The sequence below is a fragment of the Piliocolobus tephrosceles genome, chromosome 1 (assembly GCF_002776525.5).
Source record: "Piliocolobus tephrosceles isolate RC106 chromosome 1, ASM277652v3, whole genome shotgun sequence".
In the NCBI taxonomy this organism is placed as follows: domain Eukaryota; kingdom Metazoa; phylum Chordata; class Mammalia; order Primates; family Cercopithecidae; genus Piliocolobus; species Piliocolobus tephrosceles.
The window spans coordinates 26,002,638-26,021,191 of NC_045434.1; the positions used below are offsets into that span (position 1 = coordinate 26,002,638).

At 35.5% G+C, this 18,554-nt stretch overlaps 1 protein-coding gene across 2 annotated transcripts in view; it reads right to left on the minus strand.

Annotated features, from left to right (window-relative positions):
- Window positions 1-18,554, minus strand: part of NME7 (NME/NM23 family member 7) — a 220,571-nt gene that overhangs the window by 167,883 nt on the left and 34,134 nt on the right. Inside the window, exons 4-5 of one of the 2 annotated variants that reach the window (XM_023207111.3) lie at window positions 8,647-8,757; window positions 1,665-1,715 (exon numbers count right to left, since the gene is read on the minus strand). In XM_023207111.3, the coding sequence (XP_023062879.1) occupies window positions 1,665-1,715; window positions 8,647-8,757 (162 nt within the window). The remainder of the gene's footprint in view (window positions 1-1,664; window positions 1,716-8,646; window positions 8,758-18,554) is intronic. The other variant, XM_023207112.2, reaches the window with a different exon arrangement.

Sequence of the window (18,554 nt, forward strand, 5' to 3'; positions counted from 1 at the left end):
TGGGAATGTTAATTACTCCAGACACTGTGGAAAGCAGTGTAGATAGTTCTCAAAGAACTTAAAACAGAGCTACCATTTGACCTAGCAATTCCATGACTGGGTATATACCCAAAGGAAAAGAAATTCTACCGAAAAAACACATGCACTCATACACTCATTGCTGTGCTATTCACAATAGCAAATACATGGAAACAACTCAAGTGCCCATCAGTGGTAGACTGGATAAAGAAAATGTGGTGTATATATATAACACAGAACGCTACACAGCCATAAAAAAATAAAATCATGTCCTTGGCAACAGTATGGACACAGTTGGAGGCCATAATCCTAAGCAAATGAATCCAGAAACAGAAAACCAAATACTGCATGTTCTCACTTACAAGTAGGAGCTAAACATTAAACGCACATGGACACAAATATGGGGATAATAGACATTGTGGACTACTAAAGGAGAGAATGCAGGTGGTGTGAAAAACTACCTATTGGGTATTATACTCTCTACCTGGATGATGGGATCCATACTCCAAACCTCAGCATCATACAATATTCCCATGTAACAAATCTGCATATGTACCCCCTGTATCTAAAATAGAAACTGAATCTTTTTTTAAAAAAAGTCAAAAAACAACAGATGCTGGCAAGTCTGTAGAGAAAGGCAACACTTATACACTGTCGATGGGAATGCAAATTAGTACCTCAACCACTGTAGAAAATAGTTTGGAGTTTTTTCAAAGGACTTGAAACAGAACTACCATTTGACCCTGAAATCCCATTACTGGTATATATCCAAAAGAAAACAAATATTTCTACCAAAAAGATACATGCACTTGCCTGTTCACTGCAGCACTATACACAATAGCAAAGACATGGAATCAACCTAGGCGCCTGTCAGTGGTAAAATGGATAAAAAAAATGTGGTACATATACACCATGGAATACCATGCTGCAATAAAAAAAGAATGAAATTATGGCCTCTGCAGCAACGTGAATGGAGATGGAGGCCATTATCCTAAGCAAATTAACACAAAACAGAAAACCAAATACAACATGTTCTTCCTTGTAAGTGGGAACTAAATAATGGCTACTCATGGACAATAATATCTACTGATGGCAACGACAGACACTGGGGACTATTAGAGTAGGAGAAAGGGAAGGGAGCAAGAATTGAAAACCTAAGTATTAGGTATTATGCTCAGTAACTGGGTAATGGGATCAATTGTACCCCAAACCTTAGCATCACACAATATACCCAGGTAACAAACCCACACATGTACCCCCTGAATCTAAAGTAAAAGTTGACATAAAAAATACAAATCAAAAAAATTAAAAGCCCCACAAACACAAAACCATAACAAAAATATTGAACATCAAATATAATTATCACTCCATTTTTAATCAGCCAAAAATTTTAAAAGTTATCCTTCTTGTAATGTAAACAAATCATCCTATTTGCAACTAACTAAAGTTTAAGATTTTTAATGATAAAATATAGGAATTCTTAATAAAAAGACAGAGTGCAATTCTTAGAATTCTGTGCAGTTGCAAGATGTTGCTATGGCCCTTCTGACAGATTATTTTCATGTAATAAATTTTAAAAATGTAACTCCATAGTTTTCTACGATATCCTCCTTTATATGCCACTAATCCCCAAATTAAGGACCTACTTGAAAAAGGGCCTTGATTGGTGATCTACGTGAAAATCCAATGCTTCTTTCCTATAAAATAATCAAAATGCCAATAGTTAAGAATTATAAAAGAAAACACTTATTACTTTAGCTTACGTTAATAAAATAAAGATAAAATCCTCTCAATCTATACTAATTTGTATTTTAATTAATAATTTTTCACCAAATATTCTGTCAAAGCCTCTCTTTTAAAATATTTTGTAAGTATAAGTAATAGCGATATAAATAAAAATTAATGTAGGAGGCAATATTTACTTTTTTACTTATGTTATATCTCGTCTATCTTCTTCTTTTTTTTTTTTTCAGATTGAGTCACCCAGGCCAGAATGCAGTGGCATGATCTTGGCGCTTGCTACAACCTCCACCTCCTGGGTTAAAGCAGTTCTCCTGTTTCAGCCTCCCAAGTCACTGGAATTACAGGTGTGTGCCACAATGCCTGGCTAATTTTTGTACTTTTACTAGAGATGGGGTTTCACCACACTGACCAGGCTGGTCTCAAACGCCTGACCTCAGGTGATCCACCCATCTCGGCCTCTCAAAGTGCTGGGATTACAGACGTGAGCCACCACACCTGGCCTTATCTATCTTTTTTCACAGCATCCTGAACATTCTAGAAACAAAGGTTAATATTTGACCAATGAGAATATTTGTTTTTTAAAATCTAAATAAGTTGTATGCAAAAAATGCAAAGCCATCTTCTAATTAAAAATTTGTCACTTTTTTCCCACAGGCTTTAAACTTAAGAGTTTAGGCTAGAATTTTAACTTGATGTTTACAGCTTTTTTTTTTAGCTAGGTCTCTCCGAAGGAAAGACTATACAGTCGTGTTTTTAAAAGCTGCCTAAGAAATTATGTATCTTAATTTGCTTTTATTTTATTGGTTACTAATGCTTTAACTGACATAACCAAAAAAGGGGAGAATATGGAAACATTTAGAATTCAGAGTTTATTAATTGTAACAGGGATTTACTTTTTACATTTATATTACCACTAAAGAATATCTACACAGGCAATAAAAGAATGCACTTTAAACTGATTAGCTAAAAACTCTAAAAAACTTTTTTTTAAAGCAAACCAGGTGACTCTCCTAAAACTGTGTAGTTTTCTTAAAGGCTTTGAACTGGGTTCACAGTATGTGACAAACATATGTAAACATTAACTACTTTCAAAACTGGAAAGTGTTCCCTAGCAAAGAATCAACCTTTCAGGCTTGAGAATTAATTTAATATGCAATGCTTTTAAGATTTTATCAGCATATTACAAAATGAATTTATATAACAAGTTACACCACACATATTCTCATTCTAACCAAATGTACTTAAACATTCATTTGGCTATGAAGAGATTATGAAATATGTAATGCCAATATAGAGAATAAAATTCATCCTGAGACATGGAAAGGAGAAAAAAATCTAATTTTTCTAGAGCCAATTATAGCCATGATTAAATTATTCTATGTATTCCTTACAACAATATATTGAAATAGGTGTGATCACCTTCATTTTACATTTGCAAAGAATAAAGTTCAGCATGGTTACATAACTTGTCCAGTTCACAAAGCTAGTAAGGACAAGACAAGAAGATTTGAACCCAAAGCTCTCTGCAAATTTCTGACTGCTTATGCTCTTGCTACTACTAACTGCAGAACAACATTCCAGAGGGTAAATAGAAAAACTCACAAAAAAAGAGATATGTATATATTGCGTTACAGTCTAAAATGGAGTAAAACTGAATGTCTGAAAAACTCACATGGAGAATAAATTAGAAGAGTTAGCAGAAGAATACTAAAATAACCAATTCTAAACTTTTCAAACACACAAAAAAACTGAACTACAAGAAAGGAAAAAACAACCATAATCTTGAACATCCTTGAAAAGAAAAACCTCAATCCATTACTAAAAATGCTTCACTGTTTTCATCCAACATGTCCCTGATTCCATAGTTATCTCCATTCAAAATCTAAAATTGAAACCAGGATGAGAGTTTATAAATGTTTTCCCATCATTCTTACCTAATTCTTTGCTTAAAAGGTTTAGAAGGAGATAGGTATTAACAAGTGAATCACTATCTAGAGAAGTTTTTTGTTATTGTTTTGTTACGTTTTGTTGTGTTTTTATAAAGAAACTAACCGTTCTTTCACAAGGATCTATCCATTAACCCTTTCAAGAAATAGTTACTTAATGCCTACCTTCGTTGTGGCACTGATCCAAGAACTAGGATTACAAAGTCATACAGAACTCAGCAGCTATCTTCTGGATATTACATCATGGGGGAACTGACATTTGAACAAACAATTTTAGAAAAGATGCATACATTGTGAGAAATTCCTCCAGGTGAGTTTCTCTCTTCTAACTTGTCTTGTTGGGTATGCCAAGAATGCAAGGACCTGACTGATCTTTATCAGTGTCATTTCTCAGGATTGTGTTTGCAACAAGCAACCTTGAGGGATAAGGTAAAGCCTCTCTTCAGTATAAAGAGTTAGGCTTGTTTATTGCTTGCTAATGGAACAGCTGGTAACCCAAGTTCACTCCTCCTCAGTTGTAATGCCACCCTCTACATACACAGTATACACCTGGGCCTAGGTCATTTTATTCCTACAGGATATGCAGGCAAGGAGAACCAATATAAACACGATGCTCATGCTGCTTGCTCTACCATAATAGTCTTTTGTCTCTGACTCAGAAGTCTCATGTCATCTGCTAACATCCATGGAAGAGTTACAGGTAACTTCCTAGCTTATAAATTGGATTAAATCCCAAGCTCAGCATACTAATAAAAATACATGAACTAATATGAATGATTACATAAGCAGTTAAGTTTTCTTGGGAATTAGTTTCCATGAGACACTTGAGTTGGTTCTGAATGATGAATAGGAATGGACTAGACAGAAGACAAGGCAGAGCATTCAAGACAGTACAATATTATGTACAAAAGAACTGAGATGGGATAAAGCACAACAAGTTCAGGGAACTGAAACCTAAGTATCCTCTTAGAGCTATTACAGTAGGTGAGTCCAGATGACTAAGAGTCTTGTATATTCCATCAAAGAGCTTGTCTGCTTGTTCATTTCTTCCTGCATATGGGAAACCACTGACGGATTTAAGGAAGGGAGTGGTAACACGTTCAAATTTTCATTCAGTAAGGTTCATTCTAGTGGCAATAAGAAAATGGCATGCAGCAATCTTTAGGTAGGAAATGAGCCATCAAGGAATAGAAGGTAGTAAGTCAAGAAGTAGACAAATCAGTCAGTAGCCTATTTTATTACTTTGAAAGCCTGAATATGAATCTATAAAATGCCTAAACAAAGGGGCTGCAATAGGAATTATAAGGAGAGTATTGCTCCCAGAGATATACAGAAAGCAGAAATAAAAATATTTATAAATCAGGTAGGTATGAGGAATGGGGGAGCAGCAAGATGAATCTAGGATCACTTTTAGATTGACAGTTGTAGAGAGAAGTCAAGGCTGAAGATATATTTGGAATTCATCTATAAGTAAGTGGTAGGTGATCATTTGGACATGGATGGGACTACTCAAGTAAAATCGTAAAGATAAGAACATACAACAAGCTGGATGCAGTGGCTCATGCCTGTAATTCTAGCACTTTGGGAGTACAAGGCAGGAGACTCACTTGAGGCCAGGTCGAGACTAGCCTGGGCAACAAAGCAAGACCACGTTTCTGGTGGAATACCTAATTGAAATCATAGTGACAGTCACTGAGATGGGAAAGTATATAGAACAGAGCCCTATATTATCACTCACAGAGATGCTGAAGTCATCCCAACTGTCAGGAGACACTGGAATAGAAGGAGACTACAACTTTGTAAACAAAATGTCCAAATCTTTAACAAATGTGGAGTTTGTGAACTGTAGAATGGAAATGAGGCTCAGTGGGTGGTAAAACAACTAAATAACATGAATTTCCAAGGATGAAGAAGAGTACAGATTTTTAGGAGAGAGCTAAAACACGCTATATCATGACCCTGTGACACAAGAAACATTCCTGAGCGAGCAGCCTACAGGGCTAAAAGGAAAGGGATATCCCTGGAGAAGGGTCAGATTTCAACTAAACTAAAAATGTGTGGGCAAGGATACACTCTGTTAAGACACTATGGACATAGGGATATTTGTTCACAATGAAACTTGATTTCCAGAGGGGCCAGTGAAAATGATTTGGTAAGAGATTTGTGTTCAGAAGACTATGAGAAAAGGAAGTATATAACTACAAATGAATAGGTGTGTTAACAAGTAATTAGAAGGGCTTGCATCTGTGGTACTCCAAAGAATCAAGTGTTTCACAAGGCATGGGTGGAATTAACAAGATTTAAGGTTTCAAAGAAACTAGCAAATGTACACCCTATGGTGCTCTTGAAGTGTTCGCTGGTTTTAGCATCTTTCTTAATGTGCTATAGGGTCATTATGAGAAACAAGTAGCATCTTTACCACAGGAAGTTGGATACCAAGTCATCAGACACTGGAAGTATAGAGACGCTAAACTCCTGTAACCCTCACCACAACTTTATGAGATAGGTACTATTATAAATCTCATTTTGCAAACGAAGAAATAAACACAGTGGTAAATTGTTCAGTCACACACCTAGTAAGTAGCACAGTTACAAGTAATCTGGTCTAAATACTGTGCTCTGAAATGTAGGCCTCCTCTCTCTCTAGAAAATATGTAAACTAGGAGATCATACTGTTTGGAGGAACGGAGGCAAGATGGCACAGTTCCGGCTTCTTCACCATCAGCTTTCCCTCGCCCTGGAAAGACACAGGTCGACTGCGCAGGTGCAACCCGACCTCAGACGGAGAAAAACCGGAACCCGCCTAGCCACGCCTACCGCCCCACCCCCGACCCGCCTATGTCCCGCCCACTGCCCTCCCACTTCCGGGCCCAGGACATAAAAGCCCCTCCCGGTGGGCGCCCGGTGCGCACTTCCTCAGCCCTCACTCCTGTCCGGACTGTAGGAACTCCGCCCGAGAGCTCCACCGGGTGACTCCCCCGGTCTCCGACCGATGGACCTCACCCCTCCCCAACATCTTCTTTCCTGAAGCTGGGGGACCAAAAATAAATGTGCAGTTTTGCTCCTAGCCTTGCCTACTCGCTGGTCATTTAATACTGGCCCTGGTTTCCTAGAAAGCAAATCGGTTTCCTGGAAAGCAAATCAGTTTCCCGGAAAGCAAATCACATACAAAAGGAAAATACTTCAATTAAACATGTCATTGTCAGGGTAAAATGGAGGGTGTTGTGTCAAGTTTCTTGGAATCAGATGTATTGAAGCTGACTTGAATGTCTACTGCCCCCCACTGTCCCCACTCTCACAGAAACAAAAATGCAACTGACCCATGGAATAAATCCAGAAATAAATGATTTATTGAAGCATTAAGAAGATAGCTGACCAAAAACAAACAAAAACTAGTGGAGAAACATAAGAACACTATTGGAGCCAGATCTGCCTAACTGCTACATTCCTGTCCCTAGAGACACTCTGTGTTACACTCAGCCAACCAGAGTGTGATCCCAGGAAACAAAGGCCTCTGCCCTATACTCATCTCCCTTCTTCATCTTCCAGAATGTTTCAGTCTTTGCTTTGTCTACTTGATAAGAAATTTTTTTAAAACAGGTGTCCAATATCATGGAACAATCATTAGATTTTTTTCTAAAGGATCTCTAAAAAAACTAAAGAGAAGGTTTTCCCTATCCTTTGTTTGTACATTGGTAATACTTTCCTTGCCACTCTCATGGGGTTAGAGTTACTTACTTTACCATAGAAAGGGACAAATAGAATAAGTCTTATTTTCACTAAATAACTTAGAAAATATCTGGTTAAATGGGTTGGATTGCTTTTTAGATAGGTATATTTACCTATCTAGGTAAAAAATAAATAGGTATATTTATCTATTATTTATAATAAGAGCTAAATGTAAACATTTCCAAATGCATCATCTTTGGAAATCTCAACAATAACATCCTCTTGTCAAATAAAAATAATCAGACATTCATTTCCTCTATTAATTTTATACAGTGTGTTATCTTTATATATTAAGAAAAGATTATAATTATCAAGCATTGGTGTTATAAAAGCAGATGGGGTTTTGAAAGACAATAATAATTAAATGAGGCATGCATAATTTGACAACTCCTAATTACTGAGACTTCAGTGGTTATTTATGCATCTGATTACTTGTTGTCTTATTGTTCTTTCTTTCTTCTTTTCCTTTTTGTTGCCTGGTGTAATGACTACATGACAGCTGAATTTCTACCCTGTCCTAACTTTGCTTATCTTTAAGAAACAGGACTTCTGCAATAAAAAGTTCCCTTTACAACCAGACCAGCTTAGACTGGTTAGAACTGAGATAGGCAACCGAATGACATCAAAAAGATCTTGGGCTTCATTATAATCTCATTTTGATACTATATGATACGCCCACCAGCACCATGACGGCTGAAAATGACCATGACAATAACCGGAAAAGGCCATAAAAAGACAAAAAGGAAAGCAGCACTCCGATTCACCATCAATTGTGAAACCGATGGAAGTTCACCACCAATTTCCAGAAAAGAAATGCATGCTGCTCCTCTTGCTTTTTATGTCCTTTATTAAAGAAATCCTTTATTTTAATCCCCTCACCCTTCACTAGTTGAGAAGTTGATTTGTGAGCCACGCTCCTGTTTCTCAATTCCATGGACACTGAATAAAGCCTGAACTACTTGATACCCACTTTCGGTTTTGTGTATAGGCTTCATGACACTGAACAGGAAAAGATCCCATCTTTTGGGGGCCGGCTTTGTCAGTAACATTCTAGATGAACTCCTGTCAGTTCCCATTTTGGAAAGGTTACTATTCTATTCTAGTCATTCAATAGGAGGTTTTTAAATTTTAAACAACGACAAGAAAGATAGAAAATGATTTTTTAAAAAGTAATCAGACATTACATAACTGAAAATGATCAAAAAATTACCTTGAAAGCATCATCATTTTGAGTTTGGTTATAGTAAATCCAGCTTTGTTTATAATTTCAATTATTTCTCCAGCCTTTGATATGGCATCTGGTTTAATTAGGGCTAGCGTTCTATAAGGAAACAAAAAATAAGTTTGCAAATAAAAATACAACTAGATCAACAGTTTTTATTTATAATTCCCAAGCAGCAGTAGTTTTCTCAACAATCATCCTAGATCATCAAAATTTGAAATTAATTATATAGAAAAGTGTATTAAAGACATCCTTTAAAAACTTATACAAAGTAAGCATAGTATTTTTCCCATGAATATCAAAATTAGCTACTAAACTTGGAGGGGGGGAAAGTTTAGGGAAAAAAGCACTAAAATTGTTATTTTTAATGTATCCGAATGAGAAAACACAGGCATTTAGAATCTCCAGTTCTTAGAATACATTTTGTACAAAGGACTAATCTCTAAAACATTGCATTAAATATATTATGAGCTTGGTTTCTGATCTCTTAGACTTCAACATATGTACGCTATATAGTCAGTTCACCACTGATTTGGAAATAATTATAAATTCTTCTATTGATTCTTTATTCATAACATAGGTGATTGCATGAAGAATCAAATGTCTTCTTATACAACAATGTATATGAATAGGTAACAACATGCTAACTTTTAAAGTCATGCTCTTCTCCAAGAGGATGCATCAGAACAATACACTCTCCCCCTCTGAAGGTTCAGGATTAAGAGCAATTTGGAGATGAAGATCACCTGAGGGTCCTCATTTTACTGATGAGGAAACTAGGCCTATCAAGGTAACATGCCAGAGGTTACACAACGGGTCAGCAGCATTCTCAGGACAAAACACCCAGCTCACCAGACTCCTAGGTCTGTCCTTCCATGTCACAAATAATGTTACTATTAATATTATTAAAAAGGGGCATCATCACCAAATTCTCAAGAATATTATTTGCAAACATAATATAGAAATTATATTAGCTGGAGTAATTCTGCTTTTGTGATAAAGAATTGCTGCCACTTTCCCCTCTGCATTTCCAATTGCTCTTATAACACTGGCATTAATTCAAGGAATCCATAAAAGGAGAATGGTTGGTCTTTTCATTGTTGGATTTTTTTCACCAATAAGACAAAGTTAGCTGAGGATAAAATTCAAATATCCTTACTTAAATTGGATATAGCTTATGGCTGAGGTTTAAAACTGTAATAACAAAAGAAATTGTTCATTTTAGTGTGTTTATTACAAATTATACCAGATAATGCTTTTCTTTGTTTTAAAGCAGATGAGTCAGTTATATTACTTTATATTGTCTAGCTTCATTGAAAACACACTTAAAACTCTTCACTTTTTAATTCATATTATTTAAATATTTTAAACCAAACTAACCTATAAACTGTTTATGCTCAACTCTGGAAGAACCTTTCAATGACCATGGCTGTTAAAGAAAATATAAAACATGGCAGTAGTCATCAATGTGTATAAACAAGAAGCAATGTGAAAAGTCTAAAATTGACGAACAGCTTAAAATGTAATTTGATTTTCTCTTAAATGCCTACGAGAGACAAAAGATTGATTATGTGATAAATGACTCTAAAGAAATTCCTCTGTTATGTCTTTGCTGCTTAATTTTTCAGTAAGTAATAGTAAATTGTATTTTGGAGGGAAAATAAGAGAAATGTCAGGCATCATATGTGTTAATTTCAAAATAACGATAGCACATGAAGAAACAATAGGGCAACAAAGATATATCAGTAGTATCTCTGTATCTGTAACTGCATAACAAACCATCCAAATATGTAGTGGCGTAAAACAACAATTTCTCAAGGTTCTGTAGGTAGGCTGTGCGGTGGTTTTACCGAGAATCATTCACACAGCTGTATTCAGCTAGTGGACCAGCTGGGGGCTCTGCTCAGCTGAGACAACTAGGCTTTTCTCTCCTGTGGTCCTTAAGGAAGCTAGACCAGGGCTCTTCAAATACCACCACACAGCAACCAATGTACAGGCAATTGTCAAGTGTCCCCTTGAGTCATGTTTGCTGACATCTCTTTGGCCAATGCAAGTCACGTGGTCAAGCTCAGCATCATTACGAGAGAAAACCACAAGGTATGATTCATTGAGAGCCATCAGTGTAACAATCTACCACTTAGTAATCCTCCTGCCTGCGCTGAGGCAAGCACTGTAAGATGCAGCATGAGATACTCTCAAAAGAAAACAAAAAACTATAAAAACCACTATTTAAGATTAAAACTTCTTAGCAATACACAGTAACTACTTCTTGTGAAAAAGGAGTTTGGCCAGCCTTCACGAACCCAGAATATGGATTTCCAGAAAAAAAACAGTTCTCACAGAGCTATGCAATAAATGTCTTCATCAGGTTCTGAGCAAAAATTGCAGCAAACATATTTCTGAGACAGACGACTGACTGCTATACAATAAATGTCCCAGATAGTATATAGTGCTATTGCTATGTAATAACGTCTTAGATAGCACAGTGCTATGGACTCTTCAAATGCCATTGACCAAAAAGAAGAAATACGCAAACTTTCATCTCTGCTAATGTATATAACTATTCTAAAAGGTATTCATATTTGTCTTAAGTATATAAAAACCTATTCTAAACATCAAGGCTAAATTTTTGGTTTTTCTCATGCTTCCCTTACAAGCATAACGTGTGTATCTGCCCCATGGATAAAGGAAAACTGTCTCAAATGAGGCACCTGTAATTTGGAGGAAAATTCAGTGAGTCAAGACTTTTGCTTGGCAACAATAGCAAAATTATTCAGAACAATTCTTCCACCAAAAACTTAAAAAGTTGATATTTTAAAAAATCTTTTAAAAATTAAAGATAAATTGACTAGATCATAAATAATTACTGGGACAAAAGTGAAAAAAAAAAGTAAGAATAAAAGGTAAGAATAAAAGTTGTTTTTGACTTGACAGCATTGCCTATCTGGAAAATCTGAACTTTGATTTGTAATACATCATTGGGAGAGGGTAACAGAACCCAAGAGATGATCCTTCCTAAACCAATCTGGGCCCAAAGGCTACACCATCCCCCTTAGGGTGAATCAGAAACAAACAAGTCTTGAATGGCAATACAAGTTCACATCATCTAAGCAGTCTCAAAACTTACAATTTCTGAACTACCAGTCATACCGACTGCTAATGCCTCTGGGAAAAAGACAGAAGCAAAGACAATTAATTCCCTCCTAGTAGGAAAGTAACGTCATCCTGTACCTCAAATAATTCATATGAAAATGCATATGACACATATAATATATACATATATGCAATACACCCACACATACACACATGGCAATCATACAGAAAGATAACCACACACACATACATATATACAGGGACAAGGCCAACATGAGGGAAAACCAGGAGAAACAACAGAAGAGAGACCCACAAATACTTCAGATACTAGGATAATCAGATAAAAACTTTAAAATATCTGTGCAAACTATGGTTAAAGGACTAAAAGACAAGTTACAAAAATATTATCAGGCAATAGAAAACTATAAGCTACAAAACTGAATAAGTAGATCTGAAAAAGAAAATATTAGAATATCGTGTGATGAAAATACAATAAAATGAGAACTAGATAAAGGGTTTGACAGAAGAAAGCAAATTCAGAATGAAGCACAGAAAAACAAAAAGATACAACAGAGATAAGAAAATAGTTTCATAAAGGTAAGTGAAATAAAGACATTTTCAGATGAGTGCAAACTGAAAGAGTTTTCTATTAATAAACATACTCAAAAGGAAATTACTTTTTTAAAATGTAATTGAAGCAAAGGTAAAATCATTACAAACAGAATGTTTCAGATAAAAGAAAGGATAAAAAGCAAAAAGTGAAGAAACCTAAATGAATACTGATTACATAAAACAATAAGAGTAAATCATTAGGTTCATGGAAAAACAAAAACAAAAACAAAAAAATACACAACAAAAACAGCATATAATTCAGCAAAAATCCCAGCAAAAATTGAGCTAAAGTCTTCTGAGATTCTTAGATTTTCAAGAAGGAAGGTGAAAATATTAATTAGATTTAAGTTTTACCAAGTTAAGTACATATGTTGTAGTTTATAGTGTAAACACTAACTGTATGTAGAAAAAAAAACAGACGAAAAAATCCTCAAGCAATCCAATCAATCAAAAGTAAGATAACAAAACAGGCAGGAGAAGAAAGCTCAGGATAAGATGTCAGAGTTAAAGCCAAGTATAATAGTAGTTACATTACAAATAAGTGCTCTACAGTAGATGCAGGTTATAAAATTGTATTTATAAAAAATTTTTTTAAAGATAATCTGATTGGATTTTAAAGCCTAGATGATGGGTTGAAAGGTGGAGCAAACCACCATGGCACATGTATACCTATGTAATAAACCTGCACATTCTGCACACGTATCCCAGAACTTAAAGGAAAAAAGAAGATATAAAAAGCAAACAAACAACAACCAAAAAAACAACTAATTAAAGGCACACTTAGAATAGAATACTGAAAATCTAAAGTAAAAAGAATGGAAAAGGTATACCATGCGAATGTTAACTAAAAGAAAGCCAATGCAGCTATATTAATATCAGAGAAAGTAGACTTTAAAGTGAAAGGCATTGCTAGAGATGAAGATGGTCTCTTCATAGTAATAAAAGTTTCAATTTACCAAGAAGATATAACAATTTAGATCACCTAGTAACATACCCTTAAAATTATAATATAAAGACTACATAACTACAAGAAGAAATAGACAAATGATAATTACATTAGAAAAGTTTAACAAAACCTTGGCAATTGATACAATAAGCTGCCCAAAAATTAGTAAATATGTGAAAGATTTGAACATCACAATTCACAGACTTTACCTAATGGATGAATATACAAAACTATACAAAACAACTGCAGACTAAACATTCTTTTCTTTTCTTTCTTTCTTTTTTTTTTTTTTTTTTTTCCTTTTTTTAGAGATGGAGTCTCGCTGTGTCACCCAGGCTGGAGTGCAGTGGTGCCATCTCAGCTCACTGCAACCTCCACCTCCTGGGTTCAAGCAATTCTCCCATCTCAGCCTCCCAAGCAGCTGGGACTACAGAAGCATGCCACCACACCCGGCTAATTTTTGTAATTTTTTAGTAGAGACAAGGTTTCTCTTCTCTCAGCCATGTTGGCCAAGCTGGTCTCCAACTCCTGACCTCAAGTGATCCACCTGCCTCAGCCTCCCAAAGTGCTGGGATTACAAGCATGAGCCACCACACCCGGCCTAAACATTCTTTTCTAACACACATAGCTAATTAATAATTTACTATTCTAAGCCAGAGGCAAATCTCAACCAGTATGAAAGGCAAAAATCATGAAGAATATGTCCTCTAGACACATGCAATTCAGCTAGATTCCAATACAAAAAGAGAATAAACAAATCTCTATATGTTTGGAAATAAACGTAATTCTAAATAAATAATAAACCAAAGAAGACAACACAAAGAAAGTAAAAAATATAGGCTGGGCGTGGTGGCTCACACCTGTAATCCCAGCACTTTGGGAGGCCGAGGTGGGCGGATCACAAGGTCAGGAGATCAAGACCATCCTGACCAACATGGTGAAACCCCATCTCTACTAAAATTACAAAAATTAGCCGGGTGTGATGGTGGCGTCTGTAGTCCCAGCTACTCAGGAGGCTGAGGCAGGAGAATGGCGGGAACCTGGGAGGCGGAGCTTGCAGTGAGCCGAGATCGCGCCACTGCACTCCAGCTTGGGTGACAGAGCCAGACTCTGTCTCAAAAAAAAAAAAAAAAAAAAAAGAAGAAAGAAAGTAAAAAATATTTCTAACTGAATAAAAAATACATATCAAAAATAATGGGATATGATTATAAACAGTATTTAGAAGGAAATTTATACCCTTAATTGCATATATTAAAAATGTTAAAAATTGATAGATTACATAATTCTGAAACTACTAATAGCAGAAAAGTAGAATAAAGAAAATTGGTCAGTAACCACCAACTTAGAATTGTGTGTCTAGCAATAGTACCATTAAAGAGAGAGGGTAAAATAAAAAACATGTGCAAATTAAAAAGAAACAGGTAGCTTACAATGAAGAGATGAAGGATAACAAGAAGAGAAATTATTCTAAAAGGACAGGTTGATATGCAAGAAGAATTGGTGAACAAATCCAAGCAAATATTGTTTCTATCAAAATAAATAAATAAATAAATAAATAAATAAATAAATAAATAAATAAATAAATAAAAGAATGTCTAACATGCAGGCAAAAAAAAAAAAAAAAAGTCCAAAGACAACAAAAATAATAACGAAACTATGTAAGGTTTAAGAGAGATTAGAGCTAAAGTGTCCTAAACTTGTTGTATAACTTGGGAGAAAGCCATGTTATTATAGAACTTTAAGTTAAATACATGAAAAAATTTCAAGCCTAACCAATAAAGAATAAGTATAAAAATCACATAACCTCTAAAGCAACAGAGAATATAGTAGGCAGAATAATACTACCCCTCAAAGATATCCACATCATAATCTCCAGAACCTATAAATATGTTACCTCACCTGGCAAAAAGGACTTTGCAGAGGTGATTAAGATTACAGGCCTTGAGATAGTAGAGATTATTCTGGATTAATTCCCAAGGGCCCAGTCTCATCACATGAGTCCCTAAAATCAGAGAATCTTTACTAGCTTTAGAGAAGCAGAGAGAGGTCAGTGTGGGGAGGACTCAGCATGCTATTGGTGGCTTTGAAGATGGAGAAAGGTGGCCCCAAACCAAGGAATGTGGATGGCTTCAAGATGTTGGAATACGCAAGGAAATCGATTCTTTCCTAGAGCCTCAAGAGAAATGCAGCCTTATCAACACCTGATCTTTACCTGATGAGATCTGATTGGACTTCTGACAGAACTGTAATATCATAAATTTGTATTGTTTAAGTGACTAACTTGGTGGTAATTTGTTATAGCTTCAATAGAAAACCATAAAATATATATAAAAAAAAAACTGAAGAGAGGAAGAAAAATTTCTTCAACTAATCCAAAGAAAAGGCCAGAAGAAAAAATAGAAAAACAGCAAAACAATAAAATAGAAATATATACAAAAATATCAATAATCACAGCATATTTAAATGTACATGTACTAACTATACCAATGAAAATATAAGGGTTCCAGATTAAATTTAAAAACAAACTATATGCTATTTACAAGAGATATAAGATATATCTTAAGCATAACAGGGCAAGTCTAAAAGAGATGGCAAAAAGATATTCATTAACCCAAATACACTATCAGTCAAACTCTTTCTAAGGGAAGATGGCTCAAGCTGGAGCTGGAAAGGAAATTGAACTCTAAACTGTTAACTGACCAAGGACCATATGACTGAGAATTGTAGAATGGAAAGGCAGAATTTTATCTTATTTTACAGAAAAAAAATAATCAATTTCTCCCTGGGAATTTAATAATGAGAAGGCATTTTTCATTGTATTATTTGGGAAGCAGTTGCACTGTTGTTGGGTCTGTCGTATAATCAATAGCATGCCATCTTGGACAATGATACTATAGGTAAGTAAAGAAGAGAAAAAGATTGGGGGTGAGTTTTTAGCAAGGCCTTTGTTACTGAACTAAGGTGTTTCTCTTTGGGTGCCTTTCAGCAGCCAAAACTCAACTGCTCACCACTGGTTCTAGGACAATATACAAAGTAATAGTAATTGGTACTGAGGGAATGGTTTCCCAAAGGTGACAGCAAGACTAAACTAATATTCATCTGGTCTCTTCTCCGAGAAGTAGCCATAGTCTACTAGAGCATAGCAGCCAATTGGCTTAAAGGTATAAAACCCAGAAAACAACTAGGAATCTGTACCCTTGCTCCTCATGAGTAAAGTAACTTCCATCCCTGTTCCCATGAGAAAGTGCTCTCTCTACTTCTTCCATTTGCTCCTCCACGTCTGGACATATTTAAGGGTTTCTGGTTATATGTGGCCCTACCTCTTTTTTCTCAGACCTGCAGGTCCTCAAGTAGGGGATAGTGTACAAGTAAGGGATAACATATTGTTCTCCTGCTTTCACATGTTAAGCACATCGGAGTCAGAGTCCAGCACCTGCAGTGGAAGCCTGTTTCTCTCTAGTGCTCTCTCTCCTGTGCTCCATGGGCTGGGAGGCAGGATGAGAACCCTGAGCAAGTGTGCCCTCAGTTTGTTCTGTAGATCCACATTTTCCTCAGGCGGGCTTCTAAGTTCCAGATCAGTGTAAGGGAAGAGGAAATAGGATTAGAAAGAAAACCTCAACCATTCTCAAACACAGCTTTCACAAGACAGCCTAAATAAAATTAATACTTAATATTTTGATCTACATCTGTCTCCTGTGTTAGTTCTTCATCAGTTAGTAATTTGGAGGGAAGAATGGAGACTAACTGAGCTCAAGAGATGACAAGAAGCTGTTTTAAGGAGGAATGTAAAAGATAAAAAAGAGAAGAGAAATAAGAGAGATTTATGACGGGGACAAGTAAATTGGTAAGATTAGGTCCCCATGTGGATTTAGGGATAAAATACATGTGGAACTCAAGGACAGCTACCAATTTTCTAAGTATGTGATTAGGTGAATGTTGTATTAGTGCATACATAAGTAGGTTTTTCAATGAAAGAGAATTAATTTAATTTTGAATTTGTTAATTAATTCAATTTTGGATTTTTAAGTTCCTGTGAAAAATCTACATGGAAAGGTTCAGGAAAAAGATTAAACATATGGTTTTACAGCTGGGGTGATGACATAAATTTGGAAAGCACACATTGTTGAAGTCATGGAGTACATAGAATCCCCGGGAGGGTATATAGAATGAGAAAAAAAGGGCCATGAACAGAACCCTGGGGGAATACCAGGAGTCTTTTTTGCCTCTGAGAAGGAATGGCTCTGAGAAAAAATTAGCCAGAGAGATAGAGATGGAAGCAGTGGTAGGGGTGGAAGTGGCGAAGTGCCATAACAACCGGGGGAAGACAGAATAATAATTATTAAAGTATTATAAACTTAATTTATTTATTCTAGTTGGGATGGAAGAACAGAAGAGCTACATTTTTAGCATTTATTAAAATTAAATTATTTAATTAAAATTTTTAATTTAATTTAATTTTAATTAAAGTTAAAATGTCTTTTAATTAATTTATACATTAATTATGATATCCCAATACTGTAATCCTGTTAAACTATATAATACTTGAACCCGAAAGTTGTTTCAAACTTGATATAGCCAAGATTTTATGACATTTCCTTCCAACGAAAATTCTTCAAACATGCATCTGATGATACTGGCAAATCTTCACATAGAAAAAATGTATAGTTCATATGAGTCAAATTCTAATATTAGAGAATGTATGTTCATCCATAAGAATTGTTAAACTACGTAAGTCTAGAAAATATATAAAGTATTATTTCAGTACCTTTTAAAAAATTATCAATTAAGCAAATGCTTGGAATTTTGGGGCTGTATTTAAAAACTCAAAAGGTGATTTAGGTCAAAAGGTTATTTAGGTCAATCTCCCTACCTCCAGGGAGAAGTATTCTTAAGCCCCTTCCAAGCACAGGTCTCACCTAAAATATGGCTTTTTATCCACATACCATTTCAGTACATCTCCAAGAGGACAGGAAAATGCATACTGTGACTGAGTTCCTGCTGTGATGGAGCCTCAAATAACTTGGGCTTAGATCTTGGGATCAAGTTGACTTCATAATTTTTCTTCTGAAAAACAGCAGGGTCTTCCTTTCACTGTAAGTTAATAGATGGGCTCAAGAACTTCAGGTATTTAACATCTACTACAATGTTGTTCACCCAACCTAGTGATGCCTTTATCCCTTTAATTTGATTAGGTGACTTGTTTTCTGGCTGACACTCAAAAGGAATGAGGATTGCTGAACATAAA